The sequence below is a fragment of the Oncorhynchus nerka genome, linkage group LG8 (assembly GCF_034236695.1).
Source record: "Oncorhynchus nerka isolate Pitt River linkage group LG8, Oner_Uvic_2.0, whole genome shotgun sequence".
NCBI lineage: Eukaryota > Metazoa > Chordata > Actinopteri > Salmoniformes > Salmonidae > Oncorhynchus > Oncorhynchus nerka.
Window position 1 is genome coordinate 36,267,470 of NC_088403.1, and position 27,588 is coordinate 36,295,057.

Sequence of the window (27,588 nt, forward strand, 5' to 3'; positions counted from 1 at the left end):
TTTGTCAAAACATTACTCTTGATGTCTGTGTGTGGACTTCAGTCCCTTGCATGCAGCCAGGGAATGTTGACTTTCTGTTCAAAGACGAGGGTCAGATTCAATCACAAAACGTAGGCGGCCTGGACAGTGGACTCCTAGGAGTGACGAACTGGGACCATGGGATGTGAACTCCAGTGGCATATTTGGATGTGAGAAGATAGACAGTTTACTGTTGAACCTACAGAGGAGATGACCAACAAACTGAGAGAGCATCAGTTGCTCTCATCACTTACCTTTTCTTGCCCCTGACCCGTCCCTTATCCATGACGTCACTGAACGGGTCTGCCTCTGTGGGATGAGGAAGTTCTACCTGTAGACGACCTGCTCTTGTTTGAGGCAGCCTGGCAGGTTACTAATAAACGTTAGTATTACTTGACCGAGAATTATCTGCATGGAGATAGACAATTCACTGTAAAGTCTCTTTTAATGGTCTTGGTTCTTGGAGTATAATTGTTTTGTGTCCCTCTTCAGTAAATGTTATAGTGACAGTGGATGCAAAGTTGTATGCATTGTCTACAGATACCATTGATGATCATGCAATTTTAATAGCACATCACTTATTTTAGGCAATGTTACTACTTTTGTGTAAAGATGGGTCGCAGTGAAGTGTACAAATATGGAGCAACTCTTAAAGAGTTCACGACCCCTGGATTATTGGTCCAGAGTGGTCAGATATGGGATACTATCATGATTGGGAGCATCATCTTAAAATTCCTCTGGAGCTGTGACAGTTTAGCCTAATGCCAGTGTCACCTGTCATCTTCTTTTTGCTAAATATGGTCATCTTTGAATCGTTGGTCCCAAAAGAGCAAATATTGAAATACATTGAAAATACAGTGTGATTGGAGAATATTAACTGTCTCACTGTCTGAACTGTTAGACATTTAATTGAAGACAAATACACAATCTCTGTCAAATACATTTGTCTTAATGTTTGTGTAACAGGATGTCTATCCTGTTCTTGTTGTGAAGAGTTCAGAAGTCATCACTTATGCAGTGTTGGGTATTAGTGAACCACTGTATATGCAGTCAACTAGTTCAATCCACAAAGCTCATCACTAAGCTAAGGACCTTGGGACTAAACACCTCCCTCTGCAACTATATCCTGGACTTCGTGATGGGCTGCCCCCAAGTGGTAAGGGTAGGTAACAACACATCCGCCACGCTGATCCTCCACACAGGGATCCCTCAGGGGTGCGTGCTCTGTCCCCTCCTGTACTCCCTGTTCCCTCATGACTGCACAGCCAGGTACGACTCCAACACTATCGTTAAGTTTGCTGATGACACAACAGCCTGATCATCGACAACGATGAGACAGTCTATAGAGAGGAGGTCAGAGACCTGGCCGTGGGGTGCAAGGACAACAACCTCTCCCTCAATGTGATCAAGACAAAGGAGATGATTGTGGACAACAGGAAAGGAGGACCGAGCACGCCCCCATTATCATCGACGGGGCTGTAGTGGAGAAGGTTGAGAGCTACCGGAGCGCAAAGTCTAGGTCCAAGAGGCTTCTAAACAGCTTCTACCCCCAAGCCATAAGACTCCTGAACAGCTAATCAAATGGCTACCCAGACTATTTGCATTGCCCCCCCTTACGCTGCTGCTACTCTCTGTTATTATCTTTGCATAGCCACTTTAATTACTCTACCTACATGTACATAATTATCTCAATTACCTCGACACCGGTGCCCCCCGCACATTGACACTGTACTGGTACCCCCCTTGATTACCAACAATGACGAGATGGCCTACAGGGAGGAGGTGAGGGCCCTCGGAGTGTGGTGTCAGGAAAATAACCTCACACTCAATGTCAACAAAACAAAGGAGATGATTGTGGACTTCAGGAAACAGCAGAGGGAGCACCTCCCTATCCACATCGATGGGACAGTAGTGGAGAGGGTAGTAAGTTTTAAGTTCCTCGGCGTACACATCACGGACAAACTGAATTGGTCCACCCACACAGACAGCGTCGTGAAGAAGGCGCAGCAGCGCCTCTTCAACCTCAGGAGGCTGAAGAAATTTGGCTTGTCACCAAAAGCACTCACAAACTTCTACAGATGCACAATCGAGAGCATCCTGTCGGGCTGTATCACCGCCTGGTACGGCAACTGCTCCGCCCACAACCATAAGGCTCTCCAGAAGGTAGTGAGATCTGCACAACGCATCACCGGGGGCAAACTACCTGCCCTCCAGGACACCTACACCACCCGATGTCACAGGAAGGCCATAAAGATCATCAAGGACAACAACCACCTGAGCCACTGCCTGTTTACCCCACTATCATCCAGAAGGCGAGGTCAGTACAGGTGCATCAAAGCAGGGACCGAGAGACTGAAAACAGCTTCTATCTCAAGGCCATCAGACTGTTAAACAGCCACCACTAACATTGAGTGGCTGCTGCCAACACACTGACTCAACTCCAGCCACTTTAATAATGGAAATTGATGTAAAATATATCACTAGCCACTTTAAACAATGCTACTTAATATAATGTTTACATACCCTACATTACTCATCTCATATGTATATGTATATACTGTACTCTATATCATCTACTGCATCTTTATGTAATACATGTATCACTAGCCACTTTAAACTATGCCACTTTGTTTACATACCCTACATTACTCATCACATATGTATATACTGTACTCGATACCATCTACTGCATCTTGCCTATGCCGTTCTGTACCATCGCTCATTCATATATCTGTATGTACATATTCTTTATCCCTTTACACTTGTGTGTATAAGGTAGTAGTTTTGGAATTGTTAGGCTAGATTACTCGTTGGTTATTACTGCATTGTCGGAACTAGAAGCACAAGCATTTCGCTACACTCGCATTAACATCTGCTAACCATGTGTATGTGACAAATACATTTGATTTTATTTGATTTGTACATGGCCCCACTATTGTTATTTACTGCTGCTCTTTTATTATTTGTTATTCTTATCTCTTACTTTTTTTGGGGGGTGGGATTTTCTTAAAACTGCATTGTTGGTTAAGGGCTTGTAAGTAATCATTTCACTGTAAGGTCAAACACCTGTTTGATTTGATTTGATTTGACGTTGGTTCGCTTGAAAAGGCTACATGGACTGAACATGGATTAAGAGCGAGGTCAGGTTTCAATGTGTTGATCCACTGCACAGCCCTAACACTTGGCTGCCACTGAACGAGGAGAAGCAAAGTTCAAGCAAACATTGCGTCACATAATTCTGCGTGATCATCAGCAGAAAGTAACTGTAGTCTACCTAGGTTTTGTTTTTGACGCAATGACAGTTTTTTCCCCCCCTAACATAAACTATTGTTTCAAAACAAAAGTGTAGTTTGTGTCATTATTTAGGCTTTTGTAATTAATGTCGAGGTCCCTTAATTGCAGACATATGATATGCATGATAATACAACTCTAGTAGTCCTAATATAGTCTACATTGCTTAAAAAAGGAACTGTAGCCCTAGAAATAGTAGGGTCAAATTCATAATATAAATAATAAATATTTGCATTTTTATGTAAAAAATACAATATCTAAACGCGAATGAGTATTTTTTTATATCATGAATTTGGCGTACTGTTTAAGGCTAGGGAAACCACAAAATAATGACTGTAAAACTTTGATTTATAAATGATGTAGGATCTTCATTTGATCACTCTTTTGTTGCTGAGAATTGTCCTGCACAGTAGGAAATGCAAACTTGTGGTGTATTTGAGTTTTAAAAATGCTTCTAAAGCTTGTTATTTCCAGTAACCAAAAACGTATCAACCCCCATAAAAATGTCCATTCATTAAAATCCACATAATAATTCTAATTTCCTATTGCTGCAGGATTATTTTCCCGCTGTAGCAAACTGGCTCAAATTAAGATCCTATATCTGTATATTTTCCACCTTTGCTCACTATTGCCTTTGTCAAAACATTACTCTTGATGTCTGTGTGTGGACTTCAGTCCCTTGCATGCAGCCAGGGAATGTTGACTTTCTGTTCAAAGACGAGGGTCAGATTCAATCACAAAACGTAGGCGGCCTGGACAGTGGACTCCTAGGAGTGACGAACTGGGACCATGGGATGTGTGTTGCATCCTCTTCTGAGTCCAACTGAACTCCAGTGGCATATTTGGATGTGAGAAGATAGACAGTTTACTGTTGAACCTACAGAGGAGATGACCAACAAACTGAGAGAGCATCAGTTGCTCTCATCACTTACCTTTTCTTGCCCCTGACCCGTCCCTTATCCATGACGTCACTGAACGGGTCTGCCTCTGTGGGATGAGGAAGTTCTACCTGTAGACGACCTGCTCTTGTTTGAGGCAGCCTGGCAGGTTACTAATAAACGTTAGTATTACTTGACCGAGAATTATCTGCATGGAGATAGACAATTCACTGTAAAGTCTCTTTTAATGGTCTTGGTTCTTGGAGTATAATTGTTTTGTGTCCCTCTTCAGTAAATGTTATAGTGACAGTGGATGCAAAGTTGTATGCATTGTCTACAGATACCATTGATGATCATGCAATTTTAATAGCACATCACTTATTTTAGGCAATGTTACTACTTTTGTGTAAAGATGGGTCGCAGTGAAGTGTACAAATATGGAGCAACTCTTAAAGAGTTCACGACCCCTGGATTATTGGTCCAGAGTGGTCAGATATGGGATACTATCATGATTGGGAGCATCATCTTAAAATTCCTCTGGAGCTGTGACAGTTTAGCCTAATGCCAGTGTCACCTGTCATCTTCTTTTTGCTAAATATGGTCATCTTTGAATCGTTGGTCCCAAAAGAACAAATATTGAAATACATTGAAAATACAGTGTGATTGGAGAATATTAACTGTCTCACTGTCTGAACTGTTAGACATTTAATTGAAGACAAATACACAATCTCTGTCAAATACATTTGTCTTAATGTTTGTGTAACAGGATGTCTATCCTGTTCTTGTTGTGAAGAGTTCAGAAGTCATCACTTATGCAGTGTTGGGTATTAGTGAACCACTGTATATGCAGTCAACTAGTTCAATCCACAAAGCTCATCACTAAGCTAAGGACCTTGGGACTAAACACCTCCCTCTGCAACTATATCCTGGACTTCGTGATGGGCTGCCCCCAAGTGGTAAGGGTAGGTAACAACACATCCGCCACGCTGATCCTCCACACAGGGATCCCTCAGGGTGCGTGCTCTGTCCCCTCCTGTACTCCCTGTTCCCTCATGACTGCACAGCCAGGTACGACTCCAACACTATCGTTAAGTTTGCTGATGACACAACAGCCTGATCATCGACAACGATGAGACAGTCTATAGAGAGGAGGTCAGAGACCTGGCCGTGGGGTGCAAGGACAACAACCTCTCCTCAATGTGATCAAGACAAAGGAGATGATTGTGGACAACAGGAAAGGAGGACCGAGCACGCCCCCATTATCATCGACGGGGCTGTAGTGGAGAAGGTTGAGAGCTACCGGAGCGCAAAGTCTAGGTCCAAGAGGCTTCTAAACAGCTTCTACCCCCAAGCCATAAGACTCCGGAACAGCTAATCAAATGGCTACCCAGACTATTTGCATTGCCCCCCCTTACGCTGCTGCTACTCTCTGTTATTATCTTTGCATAGCCACTTTAATTACTCTACCTACATGTACATAATTATCTCAATTACCTCGACACCGGTGCCCCCCGCACATTGACACTGTACTGGTACCCCCCTTGATTACCAACAATGACGAGATGGCCTACAGGGAGGAGGTGAGGGGCCTCGGAGTGTGGTGTCAGGAAAATAACCTCACACTCAACGTCAACAAAACAAAGGAGATGATTGTGGACTTCAGGAAACAGCAGAGGGAGCACCTCCCTATCCACATCGATGGGACAGTAGTGGAGAGGGTAGTAAGTTTTAAGTTCCTCGGCGTACACATCACGGACAAACTGAATTGGTCCACCCACACAGACAGCGTCGTGAAGAAGGCGCAGCAGCGCCTCTTCAACCTCAGGAGGCTGAAGAAATTTGGCTTGTCACCAAAAGCACTCACAAACTTCTACAGATGCACAATCGAGAGCATCCTGTCGGGCTGTATCCCCGCCTGGTACGGCAACTGCTCCGCCCACAACCATAAGGCTCTCCAGAAGGTAGTGAGATCTGCACAACGCATCACCGGGGGCAAACTACCTGCCCTCCAGGACACCTACACCACCCGATGTCACAGGAAGGCCATAAAGATCATCAAGGACAACAACCACCTGAGCCACTGCCTGTTTACCCCACTATCATCCAGAAGGCGAGGTCAGTACAGGTGCATCAAAGCAGGGACCGAGAGACTGAAAAACAGCTTCTATCTCAAGGCCATCAGACTGTTAAACAGCCACCACTAACATTGAGTGGCTGCTGCCAACACACTGACTCAACTCCAGCCACTTTAATAATGGAAATTGATGTAAAATATATCACTAGCCACTTTAAACAATGCTACTTAATATAATGTTTACATACCCTACATTACTCATCTCATATGTATATGTATATACTGTACTCTATATCATCTACTGCATCTTTATGTAATACATGTATCACTAGCCACTTTAAACTATGCCACTTTGTTTACATACCCTACATTACTCATCTCATATGTACATACTGTACTCGATACCATCTACTGCATCTTGCCTATGCCGTTCTGTACCATCACTCATTCATATATCTGTATGTACATATTCTTTATCCCTTTACACTTGTGTGTATAAGGTAGTAGTTTTGGAATTGTTAGGCTAGATTACTCGTTGGTTATTACTGCGTTGTCGGAACTAGAAGCACAAGCATTTCGCTACACTCGCATTAACATCTGCTAACCATGTGTATGTGACAAATACATTTGATTTTATTTGATTTGTACATGGCCCCACTATTGTTATTTACTGCTGCTCTTTTATTATTTGTTATTCTTATCTCTTACTTTTTTTGGGGGGGTGGGATTTTCTTAAAACTGCATTGTTGGTTAAGGGCTTGTAAGTAAGCATTTCACTGTAAGGTCAAACACCTGTTTGATTTGATTTGATTTGATGTTGGTTCGCTTGAAAAGGCTACATGGACTGAACATGGATTAAGAGCGAGGTCAGGTTTCAATGTGTTGATACACTGCACAGCCCTAACACTTGGCTGCCACTGAACGAGGAGAAGCAAAGTTCAAGCAAACATTGCGTCACATAATTCTGCCTGATCATCAGCAGAAAGTAACTGTAGTCTACCTAGGTTTTGATTTTGACGCAATGACAGTTTTTCCCCCCCCTAACATAAACTATTGTTTCAAAACAAAAGTGTAGTTTGTGTCATTATTTAGGCTTTTGTAATTAATGTCGAGGTCCCTTAATTGCAGACATATGATATGCATGATAATACAACTCCAGTAGTCCTAATATAGTCTACATTGCTTAAAAAAGGAACTGTAGCCCTAGAAATAGTAGGGTCAAATTCATAATATAAATAATAAATATTTGCATTTTTATGTAAAAAATACAATATCTAAACGTGAATGAGTATTTTTTTATATCATGAATTTGGCGTACTGTTTAAGGCTAGGGAAACCACAAAATAATGACTGTAAAACTTTGATTTATAAATGATGTAGGATCTTCATTTGATCACTCTTCTTTTGTTGCTGAGAATTGTCCTGCACAGTAGGAAATGCAAACTTGTGGTGTATTTGAGTTTTAATGCTTCTAAAGCTTGTTATTTCCAGTAACCAAAAACGTATCAACCCCCATAAAAATGTCCATTCATTAAAATCCACATAATAATTCTAATTTCCTATTGCTGCAGGATTATTTTCCCGCTGTAGCAAACTGGCTCAAATTAAGATCCTACATCTGTATATTTTCCACCTTTGCTCACTATTGCCTTTGTCAAAACATTACTCTTGATGTCTGTGTGTGGACTTCAGTCCCTTGCATGCAGCCAGGGAATGTTGACTTTCTGTTCAAAGACGAGGGTCAGATTCAATCACAAAACGTAGGCGGCCTGGACAGTGGACTTCTAGGAGTGACGAACTGGGATCATGGGATGTGTGTTGCATCCTCTTCTGAGTCCAACTGAACTCCAGTGGCATATTTGGATGTGAGAAGATAGACAGTTTACTGTTGAACCTACAGAGGAGAGGACCAGCAAACTGAGAGAGCATCAGTTGCTCTCATCACTTACCTTTTCTTGCCCCTGACCCGTCCCTTATCCATGACGTCACTGAATGGGTCTGCCTCTGTGGGATGAGGAAGTTCTACCTGTAGACGACCTGCTCTTGTTTGAGGCAGCCTGGGAGGTTACTAATAAACGTTAGTATTACTTGACCGAGAATTATCTGCATGGAGATAGACAATTCACTGTAAAGTCTCTTTTAATGGTCTTGGTTCTTGGAGTATAATTGTTTTGTGTCCCTCTTCAGTAAATGTTATAGTGACAGTGGATGCAAAGTTGTGTGCATTGTCTACAGATACCATTGATGATCATGCAATTTTAATAGCACATCACTTATTTTAGGCAATGTTACTACTTTTGTGTAAAGATGGGGCGCAGTGAAGTGTACAAATATGGAGCAAGTATTAAAAAGTTCACGACCCCTGGATTATTGGTCCAGAGTGGTCAGATATGGGATACTATCATGATTGGGAGCATCATCTTAAAATTCCTCTGGAGCTGTGACAGTTTAGCCTAATGCCAGTGTCACCTGTCATCTTCTTTTTGCTAAATATGGTCATCTTTGAATCTTTGGTCCCAAAAGAGCAAATATTGAAATACATTGAAAATACAGTGTGATTGGAGAATATTAACTGTCTCACTGTCTGAACTGTTAGACATTTATTTGAAGACAAATACACAATATCTGTCAAATACATTTGTCTTAATGTTTGTGTAACAGGATGTGTGAACCATATGTACTATTGTTGTATACACTGTATGAACCTTAACCTTACTGAACTAGACATGAGAGTCCCAATGATCATAGAAACAATGGACGTTTTGTAGTGTAGGGCTCTTCAGTTCTGTGTACTGTATATGGACGGATCTGTTGTCTGAGTCTATCCTGTTGTTGTTGTGAAGAGTTCAGAGGTCATCACTTATGCAGTGTTGGGGATTAGTGAACCACTGTATATGCAGTCAACTAGTTCAATCCACAAAGCTCATCACTAAGCTAAGTACCCTGGGACTAAACACCTCCCTCTGCAACTGAATCCGGGACTTCCTGACCGGCCGCCCCCGGGTGGTAAGGGTAGGCAACAACACATCTGCCACGCTGATGTACTCCTGTACTCCCTGTTTACCCACGACTGCGTGGTGAGACAGCCTATAGGGAGGAGGCCAGAGACCTGGCAGTGTGGTGCCAGGACAACAACCTCTCCCTCAACGTGAGCAAGACAAAGGAGAAGATCGACTATAGGAAAAGGGGTGCCGAAACGCCCCATTCACATCGACAGGGCTGTAGTTGAGTGGGTCAAGAGTTTCAAGTTCCTTGGTGTCCACAATACCAACAAACCATCATGGTCCAAACACCCCAAGAAAGTCGTGAAGAACGCCTTTTCACCTTCAGGAGACTGAAAAGATTTGGCATGGGTCCCCAGATCCTCAAAAAGACCTACAGCTGCACCATCGAGAGCATCCTGACCAGTTGCATCACCGCCTGGTATAGCAACTGCTCAGCATCTGACCGCAAGGCGCTACAGAGTGTAGTGAGTACAGCCCAGTGTAACGGATGTGAAACGGCTAGCTTAGTTAGTGGTGCGCGCTAAATAGCGTTTCAATCGGTGACGTCACTTGCTCTGAGACCTTGAAGTAGTAGTTCCCCTTGCTCTGCAAGGGCCGCGGCTTTTGTGGAGCGATGGGTAACGATGCTTCGAGGGTGACTGTTATTGATGTGTGCAGAGGGTCCCTGGTTCACGCCCGGGTATGGGCGAGGGGACGGTCTAAAGTTATACTGTTACACCAGGGGCCAAGCTTCCTGCCATCCAGGACCTATATACTAGGAGGTGTCAGAGGAAGGCCCCAAAAATTGCCAAAGACTCCAGTCACCCTAGTCATAGACTGTTTTCTCTGCTACCGCATGGCAAGCAATACCAGAGAGCCAAGTCTAGGTCCAAAAGGCTCCTTAACAGCTTCTACCCCAAAGCCATAAGACTGCTGAACAATTACTAAAATGGCCACACGGACTACTTGCATTGACCCCCCCTTTTGTTTTTACACTGCAGCTACTCGCTGGTTTATTAGCTATGCATAGTCATTTGACCCCGTCCTACATGTACAAATTACCTCAACTAACCTGTACCCCCGCACATTGACTCTGTACCGCAACCCCCTGTATATAGCATCATTCTTGTTGTTTTATTGTGTTACTTTTTAACATTTTTACTTTGATTTAGACTGTACCGCAACCCCCTGTATATAGCATCATTCTTGTTGTTTTATTGTGTTACTTTTTAACATTTTTACTTTCGTTGATTTAGACTATTAATCGTGCAAAATACACAATATCACGCAGAACTATATCTTAATATGTGGACACACCCCTTATGTGTGTTGTGTGTTGGTTGGTACTGTCTTCTAGAACCACACATATCTTTCCCTTATGTTGGGATTATGCTGTATGTTTTAGGTTGATTTTGGGCGCTGGCTGATCGAGGGCAGTCCCTATGTGATCCTATTTGACACGGGGTCAGCAGCCTGGAACCTGGACCGATGGAAGGGGGATCTGTGGGACACCTGGGGTTATCGGTATGCCCGCTCATGACAGTGAGGCAAACGTTTTTGGAACCATGGTTGCCTGGTTCTTTAAAAAGGTAATTTGTCAGCTTGTTAAGGATGCTGTGAAAAATACTCTGAAAGAGGTTTAAAGATTGCTGTATGGGTTTGTTTTTTGAAGTCACGGATATCTGCTCGATGTGAATACTTTAATGTCCGATACCTTTAAAAATAAATGATACAGTAGCCTACTTCTTTTTACTCAAAACATATTCACCCTCTTGGGTAATATGAGATGATAGAGCTAATCATCAGTAATTTGTTGCTTTCATTCCTAGTTAACCGACCAGCTTGGAGACTCGCCCAATGTCCTCGACCATTTCCATGAGTGGCAGGCAGGGGGAGGACTTATTCTCTGTCGCTTGCGGAAGATTCCCTTGGCAACCATCCTCACAACCTATGCCACTCTGTTGGGACAATACCTCTGTGCCGGAAATGTGGACTTCTACAACAAATTGGACAAGGTAAAGAGGCCACACACGCACACACACAAACCTATAAACTTTTGTTATTTAAATTCCTCACTAACCCTTTTCAGCTTTAACAATGTTGGGGTAATAATACATTAAGCGTTGTTTGAGTTAGTTTGAGTTTTGTTTCCCCCAGTATCTCTCCAGTGCGTCAGTGAGCTATAGGTCTGTGGCTTTGTTATTCAAATGACTCAGAAAATGTTTTGCTTGTCACAGAGTCAGGTGTTTTTGTTAGATTTAGAGTTTCTCCCAGTATCTCCCCTGTGTGTCAGTAAGCTATGGGTCTGTGTTGTGTTTGCGCTGGTTGTATGGTACTGTAATTGGCCCTCAGGCTAAGTGTACAAAGGTCATTGTGGACCTAAAGGTCATTCACTGAGCAGGCTGGGTAATTGACAGCAGCTTCTCATTATGGAGAGGAACAGGAAGCCTCCTCCTCGCTGGCAGACAGGTTACTCAAGGGAGAGCCTACTTCAAACATTTGTCAAACTCAAAATTAACCCCATAGCCCCAATAATAGTTAGTGTAGAACATTTCAAAGAGTTTTAATCAAAGGTTTCATTCAGTATTTAACTGATATTTACTTAGAATGTGCATGACAATTGGTAAATACACAATAGTTATCTCTTAATAATGACATATTAATGACTCTTGTGTTGATTTCTGATGTGCCCCTGTCAGCTCAACATAGACCAGGATGCTGGTGAGGGGCAGATCTACCATCGCTACTGTCTGGAGAGAGCTGCTGTCCACTGTGCCCATGTCTTTGCAACTGTACTTTACAACTGTACTCCTATTGAACATAAATTGACGGAGCAGGGATATTTGATATTGAATAGGCTGGGTTTCTCTCTATCTACTGTACAGCTATGGTGATGCCGAACGGATTGAACATCAAGAAGTTCTCAGCCATGCACGAGTTCCCAGAACCTTCACTCCACTAGCCAGGGTCCGATTCAGGAATTTATCAGGGGACACTTCTATGGGTAATAATTAAGTCCTATGTTTTCAAGTTTGTTATCCAATATACTGCTAACTACAGTACCAGTCAAAAGTTTAGACACACCTACTCATTCAAGGGTTTTTCTTTATTTCTACTATTTTCTACATTGTAGAATAATAGTGAAGACATCAAAACTATGAAATAACGCATATGGAATCATGTAGTAACCAAAAAAGTGTTAAACAAATCAAAATATATATTTTATTCAAGACTATTTAAAGTGGTCACCCTTTGCCTGCCTTGATGATAGCTTGCACACTCTTGGCATTCTCTCAACCAGCTTCACCTGTAATGCTTTTCCAGCAGTCTTGAAGGAGTTCCCACATATGCTGAGCACTTGTTGGCTGCTTTTCCTTCACTCTGCCATCAACTCATCCCAAACCATCTCAATTGGGTTGAAGTCAGGGGATTTTGAGGGCCAGGTCATCTGATGCAGCACTCCATCACTCCTTCTTGGTGAAATAGCCCTTACACAGCCTGGATGTGTTTTGGGTCATTGTCCTGTTGATGTATTGTTGCAGAATGCTGCGGTAGCCATGCTGGTTAAGTGTGCCTTGAATTCTAAATAAATCACTGACAGTGTCACCAGCAAAGCAACCCCACACCATCACACCTCCTCCTCCATGCCTCATGGTGTGAACCACACATGCGGAGATCATCCGTTCACCTACTCTGCGTCTCACAAAGACAAGGCGGTTGGAACCAAAATTCTCAAATTTGGACGCATCAGACCAAAGGACAGATTTACACCGGTCTAATGTCCATTGCTCGTGTTTCTTGGCCCAAGCAAGTCTCTTCTTCTTATTGGTGTCCTTTAGTAGTGGTTTCTTTGCAGAAATTTGTCCATGAGATTTTTGGGCGGCAGGTAGCCTAGTGGTTACTAGTGTTGGACTAGTAACCGAAAGGTTGTAAGATTAAATCCCCGAGCTGACATGGTAAATAAATCTGTTGTTCTGCCCCTGAACAACATCCCACTGTTCCTCGGCTGTCATTGAAAATAAGAATTTGTTCTTAACTGACTTGCCTAGTTAAATAAAGGTAAAATGAAGTCCTGATTCACAAAGTCTCCTCTGAACAGTTGATGTTGACATGTGTCTGTTACTTGAACTCTGTGAAGTATTTACTTGGGTTGCAGCTCTAATGAACTTATCCTTTGCAGCAGAGGTAACTTTGGCTCTCCCTTTCCTGTGGCGGTCCTTATGAGAGCCAGTTTCATCATAGCGCTTGATGGTTTTTGCGACCGCACTTGAGGAAACCTTCAAAGTTCTTGACATTTTCCGTATTGACTGACCTTCATGTCTTAAAGTAATGATGGACTGTCGTTTCTCTTTGCTTATTTGAGCTGTTCTTGCCATAATATGGACTTGGTCTTTTAGCAAATAGGGCTGTCTTCTGTATATCACCCCTACCTTGTCACAACCCAACTGATTGGCTCAAACACATTAAGATGGAAAGAAATTCCACAAATTAACTTTTTACTTTTGACTTTTAACACCAGTTAATTGAAATGCATTCATGAAGCTGGCTGAGAGAATGCCAAGAGTGTGTAAAGCTGTCATCTAGGCAAACGTTGGCTACTTTGTAGAATCTCAAATATAAAATAATATTTTGATTTGTTTAACACTTTTTTGCTTACTACATGATCCCATATGTGTTCTTTCATAGTTTTGATGTCTGCACTATTATTCTGCAAAGTAGAAAATAGTAAAAATAATGGGCCTCTAATCCATACTGCACTTCTACTGGTCTCTCTCAAAACAAAATGACAGTTTAATCCTAAATTCTTCATCTCATTTATGCTTTTTTTCCTTCTCTCCCAGGTGCATAAGAATGACGTCACAGTGGTGGTTTTCTTCATCATGCCAGCCAAGACCAACAACTTTAACGTGGAGATGCTGAAGGGACAGGCGGTATGCAAACAGCTCTGGTACGTCTCTGCAACCCACAATGGTACACCTCATGGAGTTCTGCAAAATGTCTGCAATGTTAGCACCCATCATTTAATGAAAATAACATTCTAATTTGCATTCTTCTTAGAATTTTGCCTTGGAACTCGAATTGCCAACATGGTTCCTATTAACATGTTCAATCTCAAACAGTTTGCTCATTATCTACTGTATGTATCTCTCTCTGACAGGGACACTGTGAAAGATACTGTAAGTTTGGCAAGAGGCTTTACGAGGCTTTGTTAAATTAAGTTAATTAAAAACAATTTAAAAAATATAGAGGCTCTCTTCCACCAGTGTATTCGCCATACCTGTACTGTATGTCATATCAGTGTAACACCCCTCTATTTGACAACCCTGCCATTTAGCCAGGAAATCATTAGCAGGCTTTTGTTATGAATGAACTAAGGCTGCACTTCAAATTAAATCAAATCCAATGTTATTTGTCACATGCGCCGAATACAACAAGTGTAGACCTTACCCTGAAATGCTTACTTACAAGCCCTTAACCAACAGTGCAGTTCAAGAAGAGTTAAGAAAATATTTACCAAAAATAATAAAAAGTAACACAATAAAATAACAATAACTAGTCTATATACAGGGGGTACCAGTCAGTGAGAAGGGGTACAGTTTAGTTGAGGTAATTTGTACATGTAGGTAGGGGTGAAGTGACTATGCATAGATAATAAACAGCTAGTAGCAGCAGTGTACAAAACAAATGGGGGAGGGTCAATTCATAGGGATGGTGTGTGACCTTTGGGTCTTCCACGTTACCAAAGTGTGGAACGAGCTTCCGTGTTAATGAAGGGCTTGTCAATGCGGGTTCTAATGTGATTACTTGAGTGTTGCTTTTCTGACCTGCTGATGACCTCATGATGTCTTCAGAGGAGACATCCCTGTATTGGACACCTTCCTGGACAGAGACGACTTCACCGTCACGAAGAGAGCCATCTATGCCACACAGGTAGGAGTTGAGACAGATCATGTATGAAATATACTGCGGTAAAGGTTATAGAATAGAATAGTTGTAAGAAGTGCATTATACACAGTAATAAAGCCATTAAGTGTTAGGTTGTTGAGAATGCTGACAGTCACCATGTTGTAGATTGGGTCAGGTCTACACTATGATTAAAATACTGGCGTATAGACATTTGTGTGATGAACATCAAATAAAACAGAGTTGGGGTGTGAGACAACCAGAGTGGTAGAAAGACAGAGAAAACTGGACAACAAGGTAAATAAAGTGATGTATCGTCCAGAGAATCCCCATACGCTGTACCCTGCTGTTTTCTGAATGGAGTAACTAAACATTGACGTGGTGGAATGGGCCGATAGGGTCAATGTGAGCTATGACCCTGTAAGGTGATCAATTCAGAATGGGACTGGGGGACACCTGGTGCTAAAACCATGAATGAATGGACCCTGCAGTTATACAGCCCAGCGTGAATCATTGAACCTCCATAACACCAGGCCATGGGCCAATAGATTGGATGGTGTTGCAGTGTTTAATAGCGAAGTGCCAATAACAATGGCGTTGTCACATAGATTTATTCATGTCACACGTGTTCAGGCGTTAAAAGGATGACACAGGTGTTTGATTGGTGGACAGATGGTGGCCGTTGACGTTTCCGTTGGCCCTGAGATGGACCAGTGCAGAATGACTTGTCTGTCTGCACTTCTGCTGCATTCACACAGTGGTTAGGGTGACAAATGGCTTTGCATGTCTGCTAAGTTCTTACGCCTCAGAGCTGACGTGAGATGTAGCAGCCTGTTCACTTGTGACATGTATTTCGCATTACTGTCTGTTCAGCAACTCTTTTACAAGCAAGTTAATATCTTCTGGGAGAAAGGCTTGTGTTTCTTTTGAGGGTAATCCCAAGAGAAGAGAATCATTAAATACCATTAGGCCAATGGATAGATATTCTTCTTCAGATCCATATTCCTGATGTCTACCCGTAAAGGTTATTAGTCATGGATCAGTGACTTATAGATGTTGATATACGTGCCGTGTTTACTGCTCAAGGCACGTGCACACTGATGACGCAGTCACAGCACATGCACGTGCATGCACGTACACAGACACACACACACACACACACTGTACTCTGTCTGTCTCTCTCTCTCTGCAGAGACACACCCTTCCTCCAGTGACCACTCACAGCGTGCGGGATGACACCTCTGACCCCATCGGCCTCTTCAGCGCTCGCACTGACCGAGTCAAGGTCTGCAGGATGTTCGTTCGATGTCCGTGTTTGTTTATGATAATGTTTTGCCTCGTTTATTGTGTTAAACCAGTTGAAGAATTGTCTGGAGAAGGTCTGGCAGCCGAGACATTGACAATATAGAAAGTATCATAAAGGCTCATGCGTGCTTATGATAAGTAATACCTGTTGCTTTTATGTAAGGTACTATCAAAGTGTTTTTTCTTCTTCCATTAGAGCAGTGGTTCCCAAACTGTTGGTCGGGATGACATTGGTATAGAAAAACGCTTTCATTGTAAACTTAAAGGACTAAAATCAAATAGAAAGTATGTGGAAAAGATAATGGACTTACACATTTTTCTAAAATAACTTATAATGGTTGAGAATTTACAATCAACTAAATAAAAGCTAGACAATTAGGCCCCCATTGACTTTGTTATAATGTTTGAGCATAAGAACAAACCATTAGCCATGGCAAACTGTATAGAATTTCAGGAAACTGGCTTTAAAACTGCAACATTTTCTTTCAGCTCCATGGCAGGATGTGTGCAATTGCAAGAGATCAGCTTTGAAATTTCCTCTCCGCTGCCATGAGCAGAGAGGTCTGTGTATGTCTTTTTTATGTATGGTCTGTGTATGTCTTTTCACCGCACAACACTTATGGTGGGTTACGGCTCAAAAGACTGTTCAATTGGTGGGCCACGAACCAAAAAGTTTGGGAACCCCTGCATTAGAGTATACACTATATGCCATTTAGCAGACACTTTTATCCTTAGTTACTTACAGTCATGCGTGCATAGATTTGACATATGTTTGGTCCTGGAAATCGAACCCACTATCCTAGTGTTGCCAGCGCCATGCTCTACTAACTGAGCTACAGAGGACCCTTGGAGCATACAGTATAGCCAGTGTAGTGCTGATCTATATTTTATTCTAAATGGTACTAACAGACATGTTTCCTGATACTATCAGATAGTGTTCCACCCAGAGTTCCTGTCCCCCACCAGTCCCCTGCTTCCTATGGACAGTGGGGAGTTTGTACGAGGCTGTCGCCTGGGGGTCTTCCCTTCTTACTACGAGCCCTGGGGATACACACCAGGTGACCTGTCACACTTACACAGCCTGCAAACATAAACTCCATCACTTTGGTTTTCTCTGGCTAATGTTTATGTCTATGTTTTTGTGTATTCCTTCATGTGTGTGATGTGTGGGTGCACTATTATGTTGTCGTTGTTATTGTTCCCCAGCTGAGTGTACTGTGATGGGGGATACCCAGTGTGACCACCAACCTGTCTGGCTTCGGCTGCTTTTTGGAGGAACATGTGTCAGACACCACAGCATGTGGTATGTACAGCACATGCGTACACACCTCTTCAGTTTCATAACCAAATCAGTGCATAGTTTGATTGACCTCTTGTGGAAGAGCTATGATATATTTGGGGAGTTCCCCGAAAACCCAGAAGAACAGAGAGACTCTCTCTTTTATAGCCCCTACTTCAAGTCAGCAGTTTAGAATAGAATAAATACTCTGTTTATAATAGAATGGAATACATTATTCCTGCATCTCACTGGTCCGTACCTGTCCCGCTCCTCTCAGGAATCTACATAGTGGACCGGCAGTTTAGTAAATGACAAGACATCCTTTGGTATTTGTCCAATCTGTTACTACTGTTTTCTGAGCACTTCCTTTTTTACTTTTAAATTTGTATTTTATTTGATTTATTTCACCTTTATTTAACCAGGTAGGCTAGTTGAGAACACCTTTATTTAACCAGGTAGGCTAGTTGAGAACACCTTTATTTAACCAGGTAGGCTAGTTGAGAACACCTTTATTTAACCAGGTAGGCTAGTTGAGAACACCTTTATTTAACCAGGTAGGCTAGTTGAGAACACCTTTATTTAACCAGGTAGGCTAGTTGAGAACACCTTTATTTAACCAGGTAGGCTAGTTGAGAACACCTTTATTTAACCAGGTAGGCTAGTTGAGAACACCTTTATTTAACCAGGTAGGCTAGTTGAGAACACCTTTATTTAACCAGGTAGGCTAGTTGAGAACAAGTTCTCATTTGCAACTGCGACCTGGCCAAGATAAAGCATAGCAGTGTGAACAGACAACAACACAGAGTTACACATGGAGTAAACAATAAACAATAAACAAGTCAATAACAGTAGAAAAAAAAGAGAATCTATATACATTGTGTGCAAAAGGCATGAGGAATAATTACAATTTAGCAGATTAACACTGGAGTGATAAATGATCAGATGAACATGTGCAGGTAGAGATACTGGTGTGCAAAAGAGCAGAAAAGTAAATACAATAAAAACAGTATAGGGATGAGGTAGGTAAATTGGGTGGGCTATATACCGATGGACTATGTACAGCTGCAGCGATCAGTTAGCTGCTCAGATAGCAGATGTTTAAAGTTGGTGAGGGAGATAAAAGTCTCCAACTTCAGAGATTTTTGCAATTCGTTCCAGTCGCAGGCAGCAGAGAACTGGAAGGAAAGGCAGCCAAATGAGGTTTTGGCTTTAGGGATGATCAGTGAGATACACCTGCTGGAGCGCGTGCTACGGGTAGGTGTTGCCATTGTGACCAGTGAACTGACATAAGGCGGAGCTTTACCTAGCATATACTTGTAGATGACCTGGAGCCAGTGGGTCTGGCGGTGAACATGTAGTGAGGGCCAGCCGACTAGAGCATACAGGTCGTAGTGGTGGGTGGTATAAGGTGCTTTAGTAACAAAACGGATGGCACTGTGATAAACTGCATCCAGTTTGCTGAGTAGAGTATTGGAAGCTATTTTGTAGATGACATCGCCGAAGTCGAGGATCGGTAGGATAGTCAGTTTTACTAGGGTAAGTTTGGCGGCATGAGTGAAGGAGGCTTTGTTGCGAAATAGAAAGCCGACTCTAGATTTGATTTTGGATTGGAGATGTTTGATATGAGTCTGGAAGGAGAGTTTGCAGTCTAGCCAGACACCTAGGTACTTATAGATGTCCACATATTCTAGGTCGGAACCATCCAGGGTGGTGATGCTAGTCGGGCGTGCGGGTGCAGGCAGCGAAAGGTTGAAAAGCATGCATTTGGTTTTACTAGCGTTTAAGAGCAGTTGGAGGCCATGGAAGGAGTGTTGTATGGCATTGAAGCTCGTTTGGAGGTTAGATAGCACAGTGTTCAAGGAAGGGCCAGAAGTATACAGAATGGTGTCGTCTGCGTAGAGGTGGATCAGGGAATCGCCCGCAGCAAGAGCAACATCATTGATATATACAGAGAAAAGAGTCGGCCCGAGAATTGAACACTGTGGTACCTCCATAGAGACTGCCAGAGGACCGGACAACATGCCCTCCGATTTGACACACTGAACTCTGTCTGCAAAGTAGTTGGTGAACCAGGCAAGGCAGTCATTAGAAAAACCGAGGCTACTGAGTCTGTCGATAAGAATATGGTGATTGACAGAGTCGAAAGCCTTGGCCAGGTCGATGAAGACGGCTGCACAGTACTGTCTTTTATCGATGGCGGTTATGATATCGTTTAGTACCTTGAGCGTGGCTGAGGTGCACACGTGACCGGCTCGGAAACCGCATTGCACAGTGGAGAAGGTTCCTTCTTGAGTAAAACATCTCCCTGTATCTCTCTCTCTGCTCATGTGTTCACGGTTTGTATGTTGTATGTATTGTACAGGTGCAGTTGCGCTGTGGTTTGTCCAGAGACATTAATAATTTGTCTCTCTCTTTTTCTCTCTCTCTCTGTGCCCCCCTCCCCCTCGGCGTCAGTGCACTCTAACCCCCACCACAGTGATGAGGAGGATGATGACGAAGAGCCATATGATGAAGATGAGTTGGCAGAGCGGGACAGGTAGAACATCAAAGCCCCCTTCACTGTGGGTTTCACCCCCGAGGGCAAGAAGACACACCCAGAAGAGACTGCCAACCGAGAGATCTCTCGCTACTAGCCTGGGATGGCCAACCCTGGTCCTTGAGAGCTGCAGTATGTGCAGGTTTTTGTTCCAGCCCAGAACGTACAATATTGGATCTGTTTTAGGGACACTGAGCCTTAAACAGCTGTTACACATACCACCTTTGCATATTTTCTAAGAGAAAATAGCTATTCTTTTGATGATCAAGTCCCCTCACGCCCATAGGAAATGAGACATGAATCGTTTAATCAATAATTATATATCAGGAATTGCATTGAGAGGTCTCTCTCTCTATAGCCTAGGATGGCCAACCCTAGTCCTGAGTACATTACTTCTATGATCAGATACCCTTAGACAAGTGTTGCTATGAATTCAAAATAATTTTATTAAACATTTTCTTGAAATAATACATTCAAACATTTTCAGTGTAGCCGTACTTAAGAGTCCAGTGTTTTTCTCACGTCGCATTAAATAGTCTACATCCAACAACAAGAGATCAACAGATGCAATAGATTAGAATGTTGTCAACAATAATAAATACATGATAAAATGCATCAGAAGTACTCTCTTTTCCATGCCGGCAAGTCTTGAAAGTACAGCTGTTCAGGATTTTCTTCTCCTGAAACGAAAAAAGATAAGTGCAATTAACTTTATGGCAATTTCAAACCTATAGCTTGGATGTAGTTAAGGGAACCCGATGCCTGAATTAGCGCTTATTGAGGTGCGCTCCCTGGCTAGCTTGGATGTGTCCTTAACCATTACCGTAGGCTGCAATATGACCCAACTCACCATCCTCCTTGGCTTGCTGCAGGAAATTGAGCAGGACTGTGGCTGCCTGGTTCACACTGAGTTTCTCTGTGTTTTGACTCCGAGTCTCTGAAAAGAGGATGCCATACAGAGTAATGACAGGTAAAAGATGATGGTAAAATCTCACATCACCCTATTCCCCATACAGTGCACTACTTTACAGAGCCATACAGGAGCAGAGCCATACAAAGTAAGAATATGTGCATACTGCCAAATACAAGTGTATTGTATTTACCTAAATGTAATGTGTCATATACGTCTCCCTCTTTCCTGTCCTCGCTGATAAACCGCCGTCCCTCTGTAAAAACATACACAGTCACACAGTTATGAAATACAATATATTTTAGTTGCATTCATAAATAAACATACATAATTAGGAAATAATAGGACAACTTCAGATTTAAATTATGTTAATCCCTTTACATTAAAGATTATTATAGCCACAAAAACAGCTTATAAATGCATATTATTTCCAATTATTCTGTGTGGAGGACATAAATGCAGAAACACATTTGAAAGGTATGTCAAAGGAATGCAAAGTATGATTAGGCTAATATAGGTAGAAGACATACGGGTGCCCTTGAGGTACAGCATTGCCTGAGGTGACCAATTTCTCCTCTGGAAACTGCCCTTCGGTGCGCTCCACGAATGGGAGACGAGAGTTACCAGAAGTAAAAGAGCAAGTGCATAAGCTGTAATAGTCCTCACGCCCTGAAACAGTCAAAAGTAGAGCTATATGAACAAGCAGACAATGTAAAACAAATATGCGTTCAAAATGAATGACAAGGTAATCATTTGCATGTGCCATGCTCATCTCCATTCATAAAAACGCAAAAGATCAAAATGTACCTCAACAGGCAACTTACCTTCATTGCGACGGACGATATTAGATCCCTGTAATGCCAGTAGAGATCCGTTTCAAGTGGAAAAGGGCAGAAGTTGTGTGCCTTGGCAAATGTTACCCCTGTATTTATATTGGACTGGTGAGGGAGACCTCGTAGCCCACAGCGCAACGCGTTATGGATGTCAACAGCAATAGGTCATGTCAATTTGATGAAAGAGAGGTGGACTCCAAGCGCAGAGAGGGAATGCAGAGAGGAACCAATCAAATCAATTACTCACATTTTAATGTACACAATACACATTTTATGTATACAATTAGCTGCCAAAGGCAATCATAGATCTACAGTGCCTTCAAAGTATTCACACCCCTTGAATTTTTACACATTTATTGTGTTACAAAGGTGGGATGATTTACAATGGATTTAATTGTCATTTTTTGTTAATGATCTACACAAAATACCCTGTAATGGCAAAGTTGAAAAAAATGCAAAAGTTTGTTAAAAAGTCATTAAAAATTAAACAGTAATACAGTATATCTTCATTACGTAATTATTCGACCCACCGAGTCAATACGTGTTAGTAATTACAGCTGTGAGTCTTTCTGGGTCTTTAAAAGCTTTCAATACCTTGATTGTACAATATTTGCATGTCAACATCTAAATTCTTCAAGCTCTATCAAGTTGGTTGTTGATCTTTGTTAGACAGCCATTTTCAAGTCTTGCCATATATTTTCAAGACGATTTAAGTCAAAACTGTAGGAACATTAGATGGACATTGGTAAGCAACTCCAGTGTATATTTGGCCTTGTGTTTTAGGTTATTTTCCTGCTGAAAGGTGAATTTGTCTCACAGTGTCTGTTGGAAAGCAGACTGAACCAGGTTTTCCTCTAGGATTTTGCTGGTGCTTAGCTCTATTACATATATTTTTGTCCTAAAAAAAAATCCCTAGTCCTTGCCGATGACAAGCATACCCATAACATTCAGCCACCACCGTGCTTGAAAATATGAATAGTGGTACTCAGTGAGTTAGGAAGGACGCCTTAATCTTTGTAGTGATTGGGTATATTGATACACCATTCAAAGTGTAATGAATAACTTCACCATGCTCAAAGGGATATTCAATGTCTGCTTTTATGAGAAAAGAAATGCCATCTACCAATAGGTGCCCTTCTTAGAGAAACCTTCCTGGTCTTTGTGGTTTTTATCTGTGTTTTAAATTCACTGCTCGACTGAGGGACCTTACAGATAATGAATTGTATGTGTGGGGTACAGAGATGAGGTACTCATTCAAAAATAATGTACAAAATCTATTATTGCAAACAGAGTGAGTCCATGCAACTTAATATGTGACTTGTTAGACACATTTTTACTCCTGAACTTATTTAGGCTTGCTATAACGAAGAGGTTGAATTCTTATTGACTCAAAACATTTCAGCTTTTTAACATTTTATTTGTAAAAATGTCAAAAAATATACAGCACCGGTCAAAAGTTTGGACACACCTACTCATTGAAGGATTTTCTATATTTTTACAATTTTCTACATTGTAGAATAATAGTGAAGACATCAAACCTATGAAATAACACATATGGAATCATGTAGTAACCAAAAACGTGTTAAACAAATTATAATATATTTTATATTTGAAATTCTTTAAAGTAGCCACCCTTTGCCTTGATGACAGCTTTGCACATGCTTGGCATTCTCTCAACCAGCTTCATGAAGTAGTCACCTGGAATGCATTTCAATTAACAGGTGTCCCTTGTTAAAAGATCATTTGTGGAATTGCTTTCCTTCTTAATGTGTTTGAGCCAATCAGTTGTGTTGTGACAAGGTAGGGGTGGTATACAGAAGAAGATAGCCATTGTGACGTAGAAGTCCATCACTGCCCGCGGGCAGCATTTGGTACTTTAACGCACGCACACATTCATTCATTACTCCTCCCTGCTCCATTATCAGATAAGTTAACAATGTGGGTCGACACACAAGTTAACTTCTCTATCTTAGTACATACATTTCACACTTACTTCAGCAACCAGTTATGGGATAAAGAAATAATCAGACGTGGACATATTTAACATAAGCAATATTTATTATACTTATCAATGTTATGGATGAGCGTGTTTGTTTGTTTGTTTGTTTGTTTGTTCTGTTCCTCTCTCTCTCCATCTCTGTAGCTTCCGGGTATGCTGGATAAGGACCCGAGCTAAGGGAATGGGATGACTTTGTAGTGCCTGTCCCGAATGGCTCATTAATGTAAATGGGAATATAGACAGACACTATGTCAGTAGTGATGTAATTTTGTAAATGTTATATTGGGATATTGTTTCATAAAAAACGTGTTGCAATGTATATACTTTAGTATGCTTAGTGAATGGAAAATGTAGGTTTTAATAGGTAATTGCTTAATTAATTAGTGTTCATTGTTCTGAGGGGAGGGGCTAGTCCTTCAAAAGGAGCCTCTCTTTCAGTTCATGAAGAGGCATTTTGGATTGAGCTGTGGATGGGGGCAGCATTGTTTTTAGCTGTCCCATAAGGTATATGTTTGATGGAAGTACTGTTGTTTTTGTTCTGGAATCACTATGTAAATAAACACCCTTGCACAGAATAACTTTTGCACCTCTGCCATCTTTTTATTTTGATAGAGGTTAGGTTTTCCAGTTTAGCCTTCTGGCCCACTCTACGTGACAGCCCTATTTGGTAAAAGACCAAGTCCATATTATGGCAAGCGCTATGATGAAACCACAGGAAAGGAAGACCCAGAGTTACCTCTGCTGCAGAGGATAAGTTCATTAGAGTTAACTGCACCTCAGATTGCAACCCAAATAAATGATTCATGGAGTTCAACTAACAGACACATCTCAACATCGACTGTTCATGCCTTCATGGTCAAATTGCTGCGAAGAAACCACTACTAAAGGACACCACTAAGAAGAAGAGACTTGCTTGGGCCAATGAACACGCACAATGCACATTAGACCGGTGAAAATCTGTCCTTTGGTTTGATGAGTCAAAATTTGAGATTTTTGGTTCCAACCGCCATGTCTTTGTGAGATTTTTGGTTCCCACCGTGAAGCATGGAAGAGGAGATGTGGGGGTGCTTTGTTGGTTACACTCTGATTTATTTAAAATTGAAGGCACACTTAACCAGCATGGTTACAACAACATTCTGCAGCGATACGCCATCCCATCTGGTTTGCGCTTAGTAGGACTATCATTTGTTTTTCAACAGTACAATGACCCAAAACACACCTCCAGGCTGTGTAAGGGCTATTTGACCAAGAAGGAAAGTGATGGAGTGCTGCATCAGATGACCTGGCCTCCACAATAACCCAACCTCAACCCAAGTGAGATGGTTTGGGATGAGTTTGACTGCAGAGGGAAGGAAATGCAGCCAACAAGTGCTCAGCATATGTGGGAACTCCTTCAAAACTGTTGGAAAAGCTGGTGGCTAATTTGAAGAATCTCAAATATAAAATATAATATATAAAATAAGTTAACACTTTTTTGTTTACTACATGATTCCATATGTGTTATTTCATTGTTTTGATTTCTTCACTATTATTCTACAGTGTAGAATAGTACAAATAAAGAAAAACCCTTGAATGAGTAGGTGTGTCCTAACTTTTGACTGGTACTGTAATTCCACTTTGACATTATGGGGTATTGTATGGAGTCCAGTGACAAACAAACATCTAAATTTAATAACTTTTAAATTCAGGCTGTAACACAACATTTGGAAAAAGTCAAGGGGTGTGACTATTTTCTAAAGCCACTGTTTAAGGTCATATTTTATCAAAATTAAAGAAAGAAGCCATTTCATGCAAAATGCTGAGACACTATCAGTATTCTTACTGTTGTAAAAAATGAAAGTAATTGCTTTGGAAATATTGATATGTTTACTTCTTGTGCAGTGAAGCGGTTCATGGATAGATGCCTGGTCGTTTTTATGAATGAACAGCTGACAGTCTCCCAATGAATGTAGGAGTGTTTGATTGGGATAGACTCAGGGAAGCTGGAGGTGATGGGTTCCCTGGGATTCTCATTGACATTACCATCAATGATTATATCTAGCCTAATGCTGGTAAACAATCCACAACTAAAACTAAACAATTGCAGAGAAGTTTAGCAGTAGGCCTAGCATATGCCTACAGTGAAATGTGTATTGAGACAAAGAATACATTCTTCCAAAAGTTATTCATACATTAAAAATGAACAAAATGATAGTAGGACCATCTGGACCTGTGATAGTTAAATAAAAGAGTACAAAGAAAAGCTCTACAAACATACAACTTATGTGGATAAATGTTGGGATAAATAGGCCTGCCATTATTATGTGTTCCATTTTCATTTTTTGGGGTCCCGAGTGGCGCTGTGGCCTAAGGCACTGCATCTCAATGCTAGAGGTATCACAACAGACACTCTGGTTCGAATCCAGGCCATGATTGGGAGTCCCATAGGGCGGCGCAGAATTGGCCCACTGTCGTCCAGGTTTGCCGGTGTTGGCCGTTATTGAAAAATAAGAATTTGTTCATAACGGACTTGCCAAGTTAAGTAAAGGTTAAATAAAAAGTCCATTCATGTGAGTAGTGATGTCATGTTTTTGACCCTGTGAGACTATTACCATAGTGTATACAAGTGCCTTGTTTGGCCTATGCCATTGTGTAGATTGATGAGGGAAAATAACTATTTAATACATTTTAGAATTAGACTGTAGCGTAACAAAATGTGAAAAAAAGTCAAGGGGTTTCAGAACAAAAATATGAACGCAAAATGCAACAATTTTACTGAGTTACAAGTCATATAAGGAAATCAGCCAATTGAAATAAATAAATTAGGATTTCACATGACTGGGCAGGGCCGCAGCCATGGGTGGGAAAAGGCCCACCCACTGGGGTGCCAGGCCCACCCACTGGGGAGCCAGCCCCAGTCAATCAGAATGATTTTTTCCCCACAAAAGGGCTTTATTGGAGACAGAAATACTCAAGTTTCATCAGCTGTTCGGGTGGCTGGTCTCAGACGATCCCGCAGGTGAAGAAGCCGGACGGGGAGGTCCTAGGCTGGCGTGGTCGGAGTAGAGTTTGGGTTGGTCTGCGGTTGTGAGGCCGGTTGGACGTACTGCCAAATTCATTAAAACGACTTTGGAGGCGGCTTATGGTAGGCAAATTCAATTATCTGGCAACAGCTCTGGTGGACATTCCTGCAGTCAGCATACCAATTGCACACTCCCTCAAAACGTGAGACATCTGTGACATTGTGTTGTGTGACAAAACTGCACATTTTAAAGTGGTCTTTTATTGTCCCCAGCACAAGGTGCACCTGTGTAATGATCATGCTGTTTAATTAGTTTCTTGATATGCGACATCTGTCAGGTGGGTGGATTATCTTGGCAAATTATAAATATTGACTAACAGGGATGTAAACAAATGTGTGCACATCATTTGAGAGAATTAAGATTTGTGCTCGTATGGAACATTTCTGGGATCTTTTATTTCAGCTCATGAAACATGGGACCAACACTTAAGATGTTGCATTTATGTTTTTGTTCAGTATATTTGCAATTTGTCACAATCAAAACACAATGAATGACAGACAACGGCACAAGGCAAG

General features: G+C 41.7%; 2 protein-coding genes across 4 annotated transcripts; one reads left to right on the plus strand and one right to left on the minus strand.

The window, feature by feature from the left end:
• Window positions 1-11,085: 11,085 nt before the first annotated feature.
• On the plus strand, window positions 11,086-22,049 carry LOC115133235 (glycogen [starch] synthase, liver-like). Of its 3 annotated transcripts, none has more exons than XR_010464540.1 (8): window positions 11,086-11,260; window positions 11,945-12,249; window positions 14,087-14,193; window positions 15,098-15,176; window positions 16,342-17,015; window positions 17,386-17,512; window positions 17,661-17,757; window positions 20,188-22,049. XR_010464540.1 is itself a non-coding variant. In XM_065021755.1 (8 exons), exons 5-8 carry the CDS (start codon window positions 17,004-17,006, stop codon window positions 20,195-20,197), a joined length of 246 nt encoding a protein of 81 aa, XP_064877827.1. In that variant the 5' UTR covers window positions 11,093-12,249; window positions 14,087-14,193; window positions 15,098-15,176; window positions 16,342-16,434; window positions 16,944-17,003; the 3' UTR covers window positions 20,198-22,049. The 3 variants fall into 3 exon arrangements, 2 of the variants coding, with proteins under 2 accessions (XP_064877827.1, XP_064877826.1); XM_065021755.1 differs by having other exon boundaries at window positions 11,093-12,249; window positions 16,342-16,434; window positions 16,944-17,015; XM_065021754.1 differs by having other exon boundaries at window positions 11,093-12,249.
• Window positions 20,698-22,163, minus strand: LOC115133234 (spexin prohormone 1-like). The gene is made up of 5 exons (XM_029666257.2): window positions 22,004-22,163; window positions 21,710-21,848; window positions 21,373-21,435; window positions 21,120-21,206; window positions 20,698-20,949 (listed from the first exon to the last, which is right to left on the minus strand). Exons 1-5 carry the CDS (start codon window positions 22,007-22,009, stop codon window positions 20,885-20,887), a joined length of 360 nt encoding a protein of 119 aa, XP_029522117.2. The 5' UTR covers window positions 22,010-22,163; the 3' UTR covers window positions 20,698-20,884.
• Window positions 22,164-27,588: the final 5,425 nt, after the last annotated feature.